Genomic DNA, 14009 nt, shown 5'->3' on the forward strand with positions numbered 1-14009 from the left:
TGCACCTGGCCATGACTTCCTTGAGTGGCCCCTCAAGGCATGCCAGGTACTGCCGCCAGGACACGGGGGAGGTCTTGCGGTCCTCTGCTGAACCATGGATCACTGTCCCGTACCCTACGCTGTTTCACAAATGTCAAGTTCACAAAGTCATAACACGCATACAATTCATAGAATATGCAAGGAAATCATTAATATATCAAGTCTCATATTGCCAAATATTACTTTTAAAAATGATTGTGATCTTACTCCACGATTCTATTTCATCATCAATATATGCAGGAAAGACTATCATCAATTTTTCAACCGTCTACATCTATTTCCATGCCTGGTCCTCGCTCTGAAGGTGGTGATTGTAGCCACAACCATCGGGACGCATTTGGTGAATCAACGAAGAAACTACAAATACCAGAAGCTGTAAAACAGCTGAAGGGTTCCACTTGAACTGAGACAGATTTCCCTTGAATGACAGATACTATTTTTATAGCTATCTATGTTGTACTGTCCCACACATCAGAGAAAGACCAGAACAAGTGATCTCTAAAAATATGGACTCTGCACTGATATGCAAATCCTCAGTGACTGTGGTGGGAGTGTATTCCATATAGCGTGTTACCTTGTAATAGAAAATTGAACAGAGTATATAAACTAGCCATCATTTTAAAGAATAAATTCACCCAAAGTGTGTGAAACACCTCTTTTAAATAAAACATTTTAAGCAAAGATTCAGTGAAAATAAAATATTGCTGTTTACTTAAGTAATTCCCAGAATGGACACATTTATTTTTTAGATGCAAATATATCAACACACATACGATACTTATAATTTCTGAAAGTTAAGTCTGCTGGTGAGAACAGCCCTCTCCTTGAGTCCCAGGCCTTACTCCTTCCACGCAGAGCCTCAGCACTTCACATGTAAACACCACAAAAGGACTCTGGGAAGGAGAACCTGTATCAGCCCAGAAAAGGAGAGTTCCTTATACTTTCTGGGTTAATTGATGTAAAATAAGATGACTTCTCTCATTTGGCATCGATCACTCAATTTAAAGTAATAATCCTACCAAGGAACAGTTCTGCTTTCACTTTCCTATTTACCGGTACACCATACTGAAACAAATACTGTGACGATCTCAGGGTTTATGTACAGACGCCAAGTATTGCATCTCCTTCATTATCTGAGATAAACAAAATGTAAATTAATGATCTGAATTAAAGATTCCAAGTCTTTTGTATCCAATTTACCAAGAACAATCAATTAGAAAAAGAAAAATTATCAAATACTCTACGCATTATTTTTCATACTCTGAAGACTATGAAATAAGGTGTTTCATAAATAAAAAATATACTTCTGTCCAACACATATGAACTGTATTAGAAATCTTTAAAATTTTTAAACACTTAAATAACACAGATGTACACATAAATTTCTGTAAGAGTGAACAATATTGTGAACAAAAATAATTTATGACCCGTTCACGTTAACTCTTAAGTGTACAGTACTGGATTTACAATAACAAGTACAGTTAAAATGAACACTGAGGTCACTTTACGTAAGATGACGATCCTCAAACGACATTAAATACTTGCTTTGAATGTTTAGGGTCTTGGCTTTGTAATAAATATGTAATATATATCTGCAGTACATTGTACATGTTGAGCACTTATCGTTCTCCATTTGAAAGTCTCTCTCCGGAGTCGTAACGTCTTAGAGGCGTCCCAGGGGGTGGGGAGTTGGGATTTTGCAGCAAGTCCATTAACAAAGCGATCTTATTATCAATGTGCTCCTGGAGTTTATAGATTCGCTGGTCAATGTGGTCCATAAGTTTCTTTTCCATCAGTTCCACATTTTTAGAAAGAATCTTTTCCAAGTAGGAGCAAACGGGTGGCTCTCCCATTCTAAAGATAAATTCAAAGATAATAATTATCCCTGATATTATAACCGTACAACCAAAGCATACAACAAGCAGCCACATACATGCTGAAATCTGTCTCCATAACTGTGCTCTCTCCTTACAACGTATTTCCAGGTTCTAAAATACATACACAACAGACAACCACAATCCTGAAGGCCTAAAGCGTTATTTCTTTAATTCTTTAAACATGTAGGCAGACGATTGAAATGAGAATATAAAAATGATGACAGAATTTCTACCCTCAAACAACAAGTCTTTAGAAGGGATCTTTTTGATTTTGAGCTCAAAATCAAAACTGATCTTGCCAAAAAATTTTTAAGGTCTCCATGTATGACTTCCAAATGCCACCTGAACAATTTAAACAGTTTTGTCTTTTTTTCATCCGCACAACCTTACTAAAGTACAGGGTAGATCTTTTCTAACCTAATATGAAAAATATTCATTTTTTTTTTGTAATGAGCAAATTAAAACCAAAATAATAAAAAGCATACCATTTTCTGGCGTTCACTGTGAATGAACAGTAGGACAGAATTTCAGAGCATGGTCCACAAAACCCTGGGATCTCCATGACTTTTTCAGGGGTGCCATGAGATCAAAGTATTTTTATAGTAACACTAACATGTTATGTGACGTTTTCATCCTCATATTCTCATGAATGTACAGTGATATATTCAAGAGGCTACACAATGTGTAATGTCATTGCTCTGAAGACTAATATAGAATGTGTAGTTGTCTATTCTTCTGACTCCTAGAATTTGCTAGGGTAGTAGGTTTAGGGTATAAATAAATATTTTTTTCAGAGATTAACTCAGTTTTTTTCAGTACATTTACTGTGGTGTAGTAGCTATTGATTACATGTGTTATGCAACATATAGGAGAATCAACCAAAAACTCACATAGATTGGCCCTTTAAAACAATACCATTCTCACTAACATGTTTTTAGAAAATATATTTTTTCATAAAATTATGTTACTATATAATGGCTTTACTGTCACTTTAAAATAAATATTTTTATATAGCCTACATACACAAAGGTTCTTTAGAGCCCTTAATTATTTTTAAGAGTTAAGACCAAAAAGTTTGAGAACCACTACTGTAGAATAGATGAAAGCGGTTGTTTTTTGTGTTTTTTTTTAAATACTTTATGTCCAAATAACTATAAAGTCCCAGGAAGTTGTAAAGATACTAGTCCCCAGTACCCTTCACCTGACGGTCCCAGTGGCTACATCTCACCTAACTGCTTACCTTTCCCATCAAACCCAATGTTAGTACAAGGTGTGTGTACCTCACTTTCTCACGTGTTACACACAAACCGTATCACCGCAATCAAGACACACAACTATTCCTTCACTGTGAAGGTCTCCCTTCTGCCACTCCTGCATCCCTACGATACATGGCAACCCCTAATACGGTCTCCATCTGTATAATTTTAGTTTGAGAATGTTGTACAGGCAGACCTCGTTTTATTGTGCTTCCCAGATGTCGGGCCTTTTACAAATTGAAGGTAAGACCCTCCAGCAGCATAAAGATTATGACTTGTTTTATTGCAGTGGTCTGGATCTGAACCCACAATACCTCCAAAGTCTGCCTGTACAAACGGAATCATACGGTATGTGACCTCTTGAGATTGTCTTTTGTCACTCAGCATAATGCCCTTGAACGCCATCCAAGCTGTTGCTTGTATCAACAGTTTGTTCCTTTTTTATGGCTGATTAGCATCTGTCATATGAACACACCACTTTGTTTACCATTCATTTTTACCAAGACATTTGTTTCCAGTTTGGGGCTATTACAAACAAAGTTTCTATGAGCCATTGTATACAGATTTTTGTGTGGACATTAGCTTTTCCTTTCTCTGGGACAACAGCCCAAGGATATGATCGCTGGGTCACATGGTAACTGTATGTTTAGTTTTCAAGGATCTGCCAAAATATTTTTCAGACTGGCTGTACCACGTACATTCCCACCAGCCATGTACGAGAGATCCAGCTTCCCTCAGCCTCGCCAGCATTTGGTATTGTAAACTGTGTTTGTCTATTTGAGCCATTCGCGTAACTGTCTAGTGTTTCCTGTTGTAGCTTCTGCTGCATTTCCCTGATAGTCCTGAAGTCAGTATGGACCATTTTTTCATGTGCTTATTTGCTATTTGCACATCCTCTCTGGTAAAATGTCTCTTTATGTCTTTTGCCCAGGTGCTGATGGGGTTTTTTTTAATGTGGAGTTTTAACAGTTCGATATATATTTTAAATATTTTATTTGTCTGACTTGTTATTTGCAAATATTTTCTCCCACTTTGTAGTTTATATTTTAATCCTCTTAACACAGTCTTTCCCAGGACTAAAGTTTGAAATTTTGATGGGTCCAATATATCAAATTTTCAATTATCCTGCTTTTTGGTGTTCTAAGGAGTTGCCTCCTAGTCTTAGGTCTCCAAGATTTTCTCCTATATGTTACTAGAAAAGTTTTATAGCTTCATATTTTACCTTTAAGTTTATGATCCATTGTGAAGCATGTAACAATGGTATGATGTAAGGGATGATGTTTGGGTCACAGTTCACTTTTGCCTTTGGATATCCAGTTGCTCCAGCACTACGTTAAAAAGACTATCCTAGCCTCACGGAATTGCTGTTGCTCCTTTGTCAAAAATCAGTTGAGTATATTTGTGCGTGGCTATTTCTGTGGGCTCTATTCTACTGATTTATGTGTCTGTCCCTCTGCCAATACCAGTTTCGAACACTGTAGCTATATAATATGTCTTGAAATCAAGGAGTGATTTCTATCACTTTATTTTTCTTTTTCAAAATTGTTTCAGGCATTTTAATTCCTTTATCTTTCCATTTCCAAATTTTAGAATAATCTTGTCTATATTTACAAAAAATCTTGCTGAACTTTTGATAGGAATTGCATTAAACATAGGTCAACTTGTGGAGTACTGACATTTTTACTATGTTGTCCTCAAATCCATAAACATGGTATGTCTTTCCACTTATTTAGGTTGCCTCTGCTTCTTTCATCAGCATCTTATGATTTTCAACATATAAGTCCTGCATATGTTTTGTTAGATTTTTATGTGTTTTTATAATTATTTTTATAGTTACATATTTTATATGAACTTACATGTATTTTTATGCATTTCATTTTTCTTTGGAAAATCTAATTTTGGTATCAGAATATACTGGCTTTGATCAAATATAGGGTGATGGAAGGAGAACTGACTCTGGGTGGTGAACACACAATGGGATTTATTGATGATGTAATACGGAATTGTACACCTGAAATTATGTAATTTCATTAACAATTGTCACCCCAATAAATAAATTAAAAAAAAAAAAAAAAAAAAAAAAAAGAATATACTGGCTTTGTAAAATGAATTGAGAAGTCTTCACTCCTCTTCTGTTTTCTGGAAGTGTGTAAATTTGGTGTTCTTTACAAGTTTGGTGGAATTCTCGACTGGAAAAACCTGGACTTGGATATTTCTTTCTTTTTTTTTTTTTTTTTCTTTTATCAGTTTTTAATGTATGAAACCTGAATTTTGTTGGTGATATATACATAACCTAGATGAATTTTCTTGTGGCAAAGTTGTGGCTCAATTCACTTTTTAAGTTCAGTGTTCCAAGCAGCTGGGCCAGTTCTCTGTACCTTGACAGTCTTTCCTCCCAACAAGATGACTCCCTACTATATCCTGTGCTAATTCATTCCATCATAGTCATCACATTGTAGATAATGACCAGTTTAAGTTTCCCACCCCACAGACTGTCATGTTTCCTTTGTCTTGAAGTAGGTACTAAATTACTTGCTAAATGAGTAATGAACAGTATTTCTATTCAAATGGTTATGTATGTATCCATAATAATTGAGCATTAATCTCCAAATATTCTATAATCTTATTTAAAATCCTCAAAGTTAAAACAAGAAACTTTTACCAGGGCTTTTAGTTTGTGCTTAATCATTTTTAAAATTTGTAGCTTTGAGGCATTTTATTATAAAAATCTTGTACTCATACACATAAACTAATAAGAACTTAAAATTCACCATACATTTACTTCATTTTTTAGCTTGACCTTCTAGTAAATCTTTAGCTTCATTGATTTTGGCTGCTATATAAGGAGATCCTCCCTTGTCTGGGTGATTTAAAAGCATAATTGGATATTTCTTTACATGAGCTTTCAAATGATGAATTCAGTACTTTTAGCAGTTGTAGAACTATTCTGCTTGTATATTTCATGTTGGTTGAGTTTGGGAGTTCATTGTTTTTGAGGAATTAATCAGTTTCTTACAAACTGTCAAATTTACGAGCAGAAACTTGTTTGCAACATTCCTGTACCTTTTTAATGGTTCCAGGACCTGTAGTAATATCTCCTGTTACATTCATGATATTGGTGATTTGTGTCTTCTCTCTATTTATCTTTGCCAGATTTACTAGCCAGTCCTACCAGAAGTTTATCAATTTTATTAAAATTTTCAAAGAATCAGCTTTTTGCTTCACTGATTTTCTTAATGTTTCTGTTCTGTATTTCATTGATTTTCATCTTTGTCATTTCCTTCTTTCAGCTTGTTTTGAGTTTATTTTGCTAGGCATTTAAATTAAAAATTCAATGTCTTTAATGGTGATAGGACTATTCCAATGATCTATTTAATCTTGATTGAGTTGTTGTGGTTTTGTGTTATTGAGACCTCTTCTCTCTTCCAATGTAAGCATTTAGTGCTATAAATATCCTTAACACTTCTTTATCCCACAAAGTTTGGTTTGTTGTATTTTCATTAAATACCATGTATTTCTTAAAATTTCTGTTGATGGGCTGGCCCAGTGGCTCAGGCAGTTAGAGCTCCATGCTCCAAACTCCGAAGGCTGCCTGTTTGATTCCCACATGGGCCAGTGGGCTCTCAACAACAAGGTTGCCGGTTCATCTCCTTGAGTCCCACAAGGTATGGTAGGCAGCGCCCCCGAAACTAAGATTGAACACAGCACCTTGAGCTGAGCTGCCCCTGAGCTCCCGGATGGCTCAGTTGGTTGGAGCGTGTCCTCTCAACCACAAGGTTGCTGGTTCGACTCCCACAAGGGATGGTGGGCTGTGCCCCCTGCAACTAGAAAACGGCAACTGGACCTGGAGCTGAGCTGAGCTGCGCCCTCCACAACTAAGACTGAAAGGACAACAACTTGACTTGGAAAAAAAAAAAAAAGGCCTGGAAGTACACACTGTTCCCCAATAAAGTCCTGTTCCCCTTCCCCAATTAAAAAAAAAAAATTCTGTTGAGACTTCCTTCTTAAACCACAGATTATTTAGAAGTGTGCTATTTAATTTCCAAATGTTTGGAAATTTTCTTGTTGTTTTTCTGTTACTGATTTCTAGTTGGATTCATTTATGGTCAGAGAATGTATTTTGTATGATTCCGATCCTTTTAAATTTGGTTAGGTTTACTTTATGACTCAAGATATAATCTACCTTTGTGAATCTTGCATGGACGCTCGAAAAAAATGTGTCAATTAGATCTTGTTGCTTGGTTGGTATTGTTCAGTTCCAAAGTAATCCAACTTCGTCATTTTCAGATGAAAACTCTAATTTACAGGAGATCAAACAGTGTGGTAAAATGCTTAAACCAAAACTATGACCAGAGACCTGAATTCCAGTCTAGAACACTATTTTGACACACTATATTTATGTAAAGGATAGGGACATACTAAATGCTTAACTTTACCTCTTAAACATGTGCTACTAAAAATATGGGATTATAAAATCGGGATAAAAGCTTGTATACTATAAATTATTGTCATCCTAATATAATTTTGATTGTTCCAAAATTAGCCTAGGCCAAACATGACCTAAAAAGATAGGTTACATTGGACTGCCTAACATACCCAGCAAAAAACAGTACAAACATAAATAAAAACAATGTAAACATTATGAATCTACAGCCCCTCTCTCTACGTGTAAATAACTTTCTACTTCGACCTCTAGCTGATAGTGGTAATCCGTTCAGAAAATCCCTGAGAAGTCCTAAACACCTCCACTTTTAGGTACCTCTGACAAAACAACCAATTTTACTTTGTATAATAGTTAAGCATGTCAATGGTAAAATGTAAAAGCTCTGAAATTTTCTGTGGAGAATCGTTCAGTATTCAGGCAGTACTCACTGAGATAAATCTGTTTCTCTTCCGTTAATAGTTACACCTACCAAATCTAAAGCATGTTTATCTTAAGATAGATACTTACGCCACACCGACACCGCCTTCCGCAGGCTTGGTGAGGTTTTCCGGACGCTCGGTGTTACGTGCCAGACGAAGATGGTTCACTTGACTACAGAAATTCTGCAGAAAGGGCAGCAACTCAGACTTAGGTAGACTTGAGCTGTCACTTGCTTTCTTTGGTAAGAAAGAAGATACTGCAGTTTTAAGATCATTCTCAAGAACAGAATGGTTTTGTGGCACAATTTTACACGCTTCGAGGTTTGTACTATTCCCTCCACCAGGTGGCTGTGTACTTTCATCCATGGAAGCTTTTAAATCTTCAGCCACGTTTCCAGATGTCAGTCTAGTTCTAAAAGGAAACGGTGTGGCGGACGACTTGTCAACGGTTCCTGATGTAGCTGATGAATGCAGGTCAACCATACACTGGTATCCGGTATTTCCCAAAACCGACTGAAGCTGCTCTCCAAAGGCAATACGATTCTAAGCAAGGGAAACAAGTAAGTGTTACTATTAATACTAATGACAGCTAACTTAGGAATCAGGCAATGTGCATTCTTTCATTTGATCCTCAAAACATCCATAAGAAGCAAGCTACAGTTACCAACCGATATAAAGTTGAGGAGACCAAGGTTAAAAGTAACTGGGCCAACAAGGTAACACCACTAGCGAGTGGCAGAACCGGGACACGAACCAGGCCACCTAAGTCCAGAGTCAGGGCTTTTAATCATTTGACTGTACTGTTTTCTACAGAAAACATTAAAACACACACTAACATACTTAGTAAAATAAAAACATACTTAGCATTGGAATATTTTAACTACTAAGCCCTCTTTAACTGGTTGTAAAAAAACATAGTACCCTCAACTGAGTCACAATAATTGATAATTTTCATAGAGTTAAGTATCATCCGTCAAATTTCACATTTGGTAAACCAAAGTCTGTAACACAAATATTTTGTAAGAGAAGAGGTCTACAAAATGTCATTTTCACAATAGTAAAATAAAGGTAACAGTCAAATCAATAAAAGTTCCAGGAAAACTTTAAGTCACATAAAAAGCCATCATTTTTTGACATTTTTAACGGTATCTGGAAAGAAATGCAGTCCTACTTACCTGCTGCTGAAACCTAACCATACTCATCAGTTGCTGAGCTCCAGGTGATAACTTGGACCCCATGGACTCCATGATGGTTTGGACCCTTTCGAGGTCTATCCTTGACCCTAGAGCAGGAGAGCTTGTTGAAGAATTTGCTGAAACTGGTCTCACATGTACCACAACTTTACTGATGAACACACACTGCTTTTCACCAAAGGAGAGCAACTATTATAAAACAAAAGTTCAGGAAGTAACAATATTAAACAATAATCACATGTAAGGTCACTTTTTTGTATAAGCTAGCAATAGTGAAGTATTCAGGAAAGCAAATATAAACTTTAAATACATTTTCATTTTTAAGTTTTCCCTATAATTTAATGGTCAGCACTCCAATTTATTATGAGGCTCAGAAATACTATTTATGTAAAAGAATGCCATTTTGAAATGAAAAAAAAATACACAGAAAATACAAAAGGGACTAAAATAAAGTTTTGTTAATTTAAAGAATAAAAGTAAACTATACCAGTCTGAACCCTTCACATACCCCAAAATAGGCTATTCAGAGGGCCTCCCAAAGTACTGACAGGGATACCAAATGTAAGTCAGTTTTTTAGAATTTAGAAGTATAAGGGAAACTGAAGATGATCTAACATAACCTGTTGGTTCACATACAAAAAAGATGAGGTCGGGGTGATTTTCTAACTTCTCAAAGGATTATCCAATTAGCAAAAGTCAAGTTTGGCACTGAGCACTTCTGGCTTCTACAGCAGTGCCCGGTCCAATGCTTTATGCTGCCTCATTTCATGCATGTTTCTGAACCAAAAGACATTTCATGTGGATATGGACAACAGAGTAGCCAAGTGGGAAGGGAACAGGATTTAGAATAGACAGACCTGAGTTCATTGATTCCTCTGCTACTTAGAGCATGTAAGAGCCTGAGCAAAGGCCAACATCGGAGGCAGTGATAACATGAGGTAATAAAAGTGATTTCACATGGTTGTTGTGAGGATTACGTGTTGAAATTCCCAGTATCTACCACCAAGAAAGTGTTCAAAAATATGCATCAGTAACTATTATTTTGAACTTTCATATACTATTGCCCCAGAACACGCTTTTGTGGGTTTAGGATTTCCCTAAATCAAATGACCCTTCGCACCCCCGTGAACTTCCACAGAACAGTCACAGAAGACACTCACCTTCAGAGACATATACAGAACCGACTGTATGTAATCTGAAGACACAGGTCTTCATCAAGGACAAACTAGACCCATGAGCCAAGAACTCTGAGTGTGGCACCAAAGAGGTGACTGTTCTCAACAATTAAGGAAACTTCCCATTAAATTTAGACACCCACCTCCTAACCTCCCTGAACTCCCCTTCTCCATATGCTTTCTCATCACTGAATATTGTACACATTTTACTCATTGAGTCAGCCCAGTCTCACCCGACTAAAATGTAAGCGACATGGGAGCAGTCATTCCAGTTTATTATATGACTGCTCATCCTACAGTATCTATCATCGGTAGGCACTTAAATATTTGGTGAATGAATGTTTCATGTTAAATAAATCAATTATTTGAGTTAAATTTGGAAGCTATCAATATATATTATCTGAAACATCTTGGGACAATTAGTTCTGTAAATCTGCTACCTGCCTATGAAAATCACTTTTTTTCTTATTCTAAAGTCTCGTAACTCTGTATGAAGTAATGTGAACATAAAAAGACTATAAGGATTTATTTCCCTTAATTTTTTTAAAAAACAGCTTTGAGATATAATTCACATCCTAAATAATCAACCCATTTAAAGTATACATTTCAATGCATTTCAGTATATTCACAGAGTTATATAGCCATCACCACAATTTTATAATATCACTCCAAAAAAGCAACCCCATACTACTGCCAGTCACTCCCTATGCCCCCAGCCCCAGACAACAACTAATCGACTTTGTCTCTATGGATTTGCCTATTCTGGATGTTTCATATATATATATATGGACTCAAACAATAAGTGGTACTTTGAAGTGACTTCTTTCATATACAAGTATAATGTTTTCAAGGTTCATCCATGTTTGTAGTATATACCCGTAATTCATTGCTTCTTATGACTAAACAGTTTTCCATTGTATAGGTATACCATATTTTGTTTATCCATTCATTGGGTGATGGATATTTGTGTTTTTTCTACCTTTTGGTTATTAGAAATGATGATCTTTTGAACACTCATGTACAAAGCAAGGATTTGTTTTTTTGTTAGCAGTTTAAGTGATACATAAGGTAGTTCCAAAGAGATAAAGAGATTTGCCCATGGTAGGCAACAAAGCAGAATTAATATTCTGGGCTCATGACTTCCAGCTCAGTACCCATTCTCTGGACTTCAGACACATCACAAAAATTCATCTTTGTGATATTTTTCGTACTCAAGATACCAGTCCAAATCCCTTTAATATTTGATGCTCTTCTCTGTAACTGCTCTAATTACTTTCCATTTTTTTCTTGATATAATGGTTATCTTATGGTTATCTTGTGGTTATCTTGACACTATAATTTTATATAAAGATTACCAGGAACAAAGTTGAACTAACTGTATTACCAAACCAACAGAACATAAGCACAAATTATACAAAAATGTGCAGTTGTCAAATTAGTTAAAACTCACTGATGACTTACCTTTATTTTACAAGCAAGAGTGGGGGACTCCAGTTTTAAATATTTTTTGTAGAAAATAATTTCATTTTCACTAAAAATAAAGTAGAATTTAAATTACTTTTACTTTTATTATCATTTTTAGTAGTTACATTAAAAAATGAATTGTTTCTAGGTCATTATTGAAACCCCTGAGATACAATTTATCTGGCAAGGGACATTGTTGAGGTTCCCTAATCAAGTGCCCTGGTTACAAACACTGTGTCGGCTCTTTCTGTGTAAGAGAATTAAATGAGATAGTCTATATAAAACCATGTAGCACAGGACATATAGTAAAGCTCAATACGTGTAGCTTTATTTCTAGTATGTGCAATCTATGAAATACGCATAGTCCATGTTTTGGGTCATACTAAGGAGAGACTAGGGTAGAACATGTAAGAGCCTAAACAAAAATCAAACTATACCAGCTGGATTATGGGTTACATAGGCTGCCATGGCCGAGTCTGGGGCACGTGTACCGTTTGTAATGGGCTTCCTTCCAACAAAAGGTGTTCCAAGTTCCAGACTGACTGCCACGTAAACTTGTGGCAAACAGACCATTGTGAGCTCTCGGAGGAAGCCAGGCAGCAGCGGTACGGGGCCCCAGTCCAGGCGGCTACAAAGTCGAAGGAGCCAGCACCACCCTCTACCTGGTCACTCCCCACTATTAGCTCTACATTTTCATGGTAGGAAAATGAGAAAGCTTGTCAAAATCGTCCTCAGGATCCCTTACAGGTCTCAAGTTCTATTCCTGCTGGTGTATTTTAATCTTCCCTTCCCTGAAGTCCGGCACCAATGTCAGAGAATCAATGAATACGGCGACAGCCGAGTGGACACACCACTAGCTCAGAGGCACACTCGCGCACGTGCAGCCACGCACCCGCCACGCGGAGCCCCGCGGACGCGCGCGCCCCGGCTGGTCCCGCAGTACTCCTCTCCCAAGTACACTTCCAGGTTTCTTGCGGAACTTAAAACGCCAACAGACACGATCTCCTCGCCTCCACGCGGGTGGCATCTCAGGTGAAGGAAGCAGGGGCCCCCATCCCGGCTGCTGGCGCTTCTCTCCAGAGTCACCAGGTCCTGGCTGAAAAGAAACTAGGGCTGTGACGCGGCGCGGTTCTGCAAACGCTGTTACCTACTTACCCGTTTTACCCGGTTCACTTACGTTTCCATTGGAGCCCAGAGCTTTGCAACGCCTCCAACACGTAAATGCTCAACACAGCTCATAAGGAAGAGATTTAGACAGAGGGTCTTTCTGCTCTATTTTCCCTTTGACCCGGACTCTAAGCGACTCTGCATGAGCTTGTCCAGTTACGTGGACACAGTAAGTGGTCACCTCGCGTGAACAAAGGACCAGAAGCCGCAGGAGGGCGGAACGGAAGACAAGCGCTACCGCGTAAGACGGAGGCTCCCGACTACCGGGGCGGCTTTTACCCCTACGTTGGTCCACAGGAGGTTCTGTTTGGCGAGCGAGGCGGGTGCTGACGCCGACGGGGCCCCAGCCGCGGACACGAGCGGCCGGGCGACGCGCTCCAAGGCCGCCGCCAGGGCACCGGCGCCCGGCCCCGCGCCCGACACCCGCGCGCCCGCCCGCCCGCCGCCCTCGGCCACCCGGGCCTGCTCCCCGCACAGACCGGCGACCCGCTGCGCTCCCGGATTCCGGGCGCAGAGCCGCTCCCCTCACGGCGCCTGCCTCCCCCCGGCTCCCCCAGGAGCGTGGCTGTCACCCGGTCTCCGCCCGCCAAGCGCACCCCGGGGCAGGCGGCGCCAGCAGCTCCTCCGGGTCAGAGTCCCGGGCGCCGACATCATCTCGGGCGACATGGAGGCTCTGGGCCAGGGCCCCGCATGTGGCATCCCAGGAAGAGGCCAGCGTCGCGCGGCGGATCGGTCGCGCGTCCTCAGTCCCGGTCTCCATTCGGCCGCCTCCAGGACAGGCCAGCCCCGGAACCTGTCTTCCCGCGCTGGCGTTTCCGCCCGGGCAGGGGGAGGCAAGGAAGCAGGGCAACTTCCGGCTCCTCCTCCTTCATCTTGGCTCCTCCTACGCTGGCCCTGCGTCGTTTGCTTGCCAGAGACCACAGTCGGCACTAGGAGTCTGCGGTCCTTTCAGTGAGTGTGACTGTGCCCTGCACA

General features: G+C 39.2%; 1 protein-coding gene across 3 annotated transcripts; it reads right to left on the reverse strand.

Annotated features, from left to right (window-relative positions):
- Nucleotides 1–166: 166 nt before the first annotated feature.
- LOC308508015 (ATPase PAAT-like) lies at nt 167–13935 on the reverse strand. 3 transcript variants are annotated; one of them, XR_013994975.1, is made up of 7 exons: nt 13631–13935; nt 12760–12963; nt 11865–11934; nt 9211–9417; nt 8124–8578; nt 7356–7468; nt 725–1893 (listed from the first exon to the last, which is right to left on the reverse strand). XR_013994975.1 is itself a non-coding variant. In XM_081074172.1 (6 exons), exons 1-6 carry the CDS (start codon nt 13792–13794, stop codon nt 1659–1661), a joined length of 1335 nt encoding a protein of 444 aa, XP_080930298.1. In that variant the 5' UTR covers nt 13795–13935; the 3' UTR covers nt 167–1658. The 3 variants fall into 3 exon arrangements, 2 of the variants coding, with proteins under 2 accessions (XP_080930298.1, XP_080930299.1); XM_081074172.1 differs by lacking the exon at nt 7356–7468 and having other exon boundaries at nt 167–1893; XM_081074173.1 differs by lacking the exons at nt 7356–7468; nt 13631–13935 and adding an exon at nt 13045–13234.
- Between the last annotated feature and the right edge of the window lie 74 nt (nt 13936–14009).

Source organism: Rhinolophus hipposideros (assembly GCF_964194185.1).
Source record: "Rhinolophus hipposideros genome assembly, chromosome: 15".
In the NCBI taxonomy this organism is placed as follows: domain Eukaryota; kingdom Metazoa; phylum Chordata; class Mammalia; order Chiroptera; family Rhinolophidae; genus Rhinolophus; species Rhinolophus hipposideros.

What these genes read in the sequence shown, in the direction of transcription:
- LOC308508015 (XM_081074172.1), bottom strand. Translation starts at nt 13,794, where the DNA reads ATGGAGACCGGGACTGAGGACGCGCGACCGATCCGCCGCGCGACGCTG. An exon ending in CGCGGGGCTCCGCGTGGCGG is followed by an intron (nt 11,935 to 12,759) that starts GTGCGTGGCTGC and finishes CTTTATTTTTAG; the next exon opens with TGAAAATGAAATTATTTTCT. An exon ending in CTCTTGCTTGTAAAATAAAG is followed by an intron (nt 9,418 to 11,864) that starts GTAAGTCATCAG and finishes GTTTTATAATAG; the next exon opens with TTGCTCTCCTTTGGTGAAAA.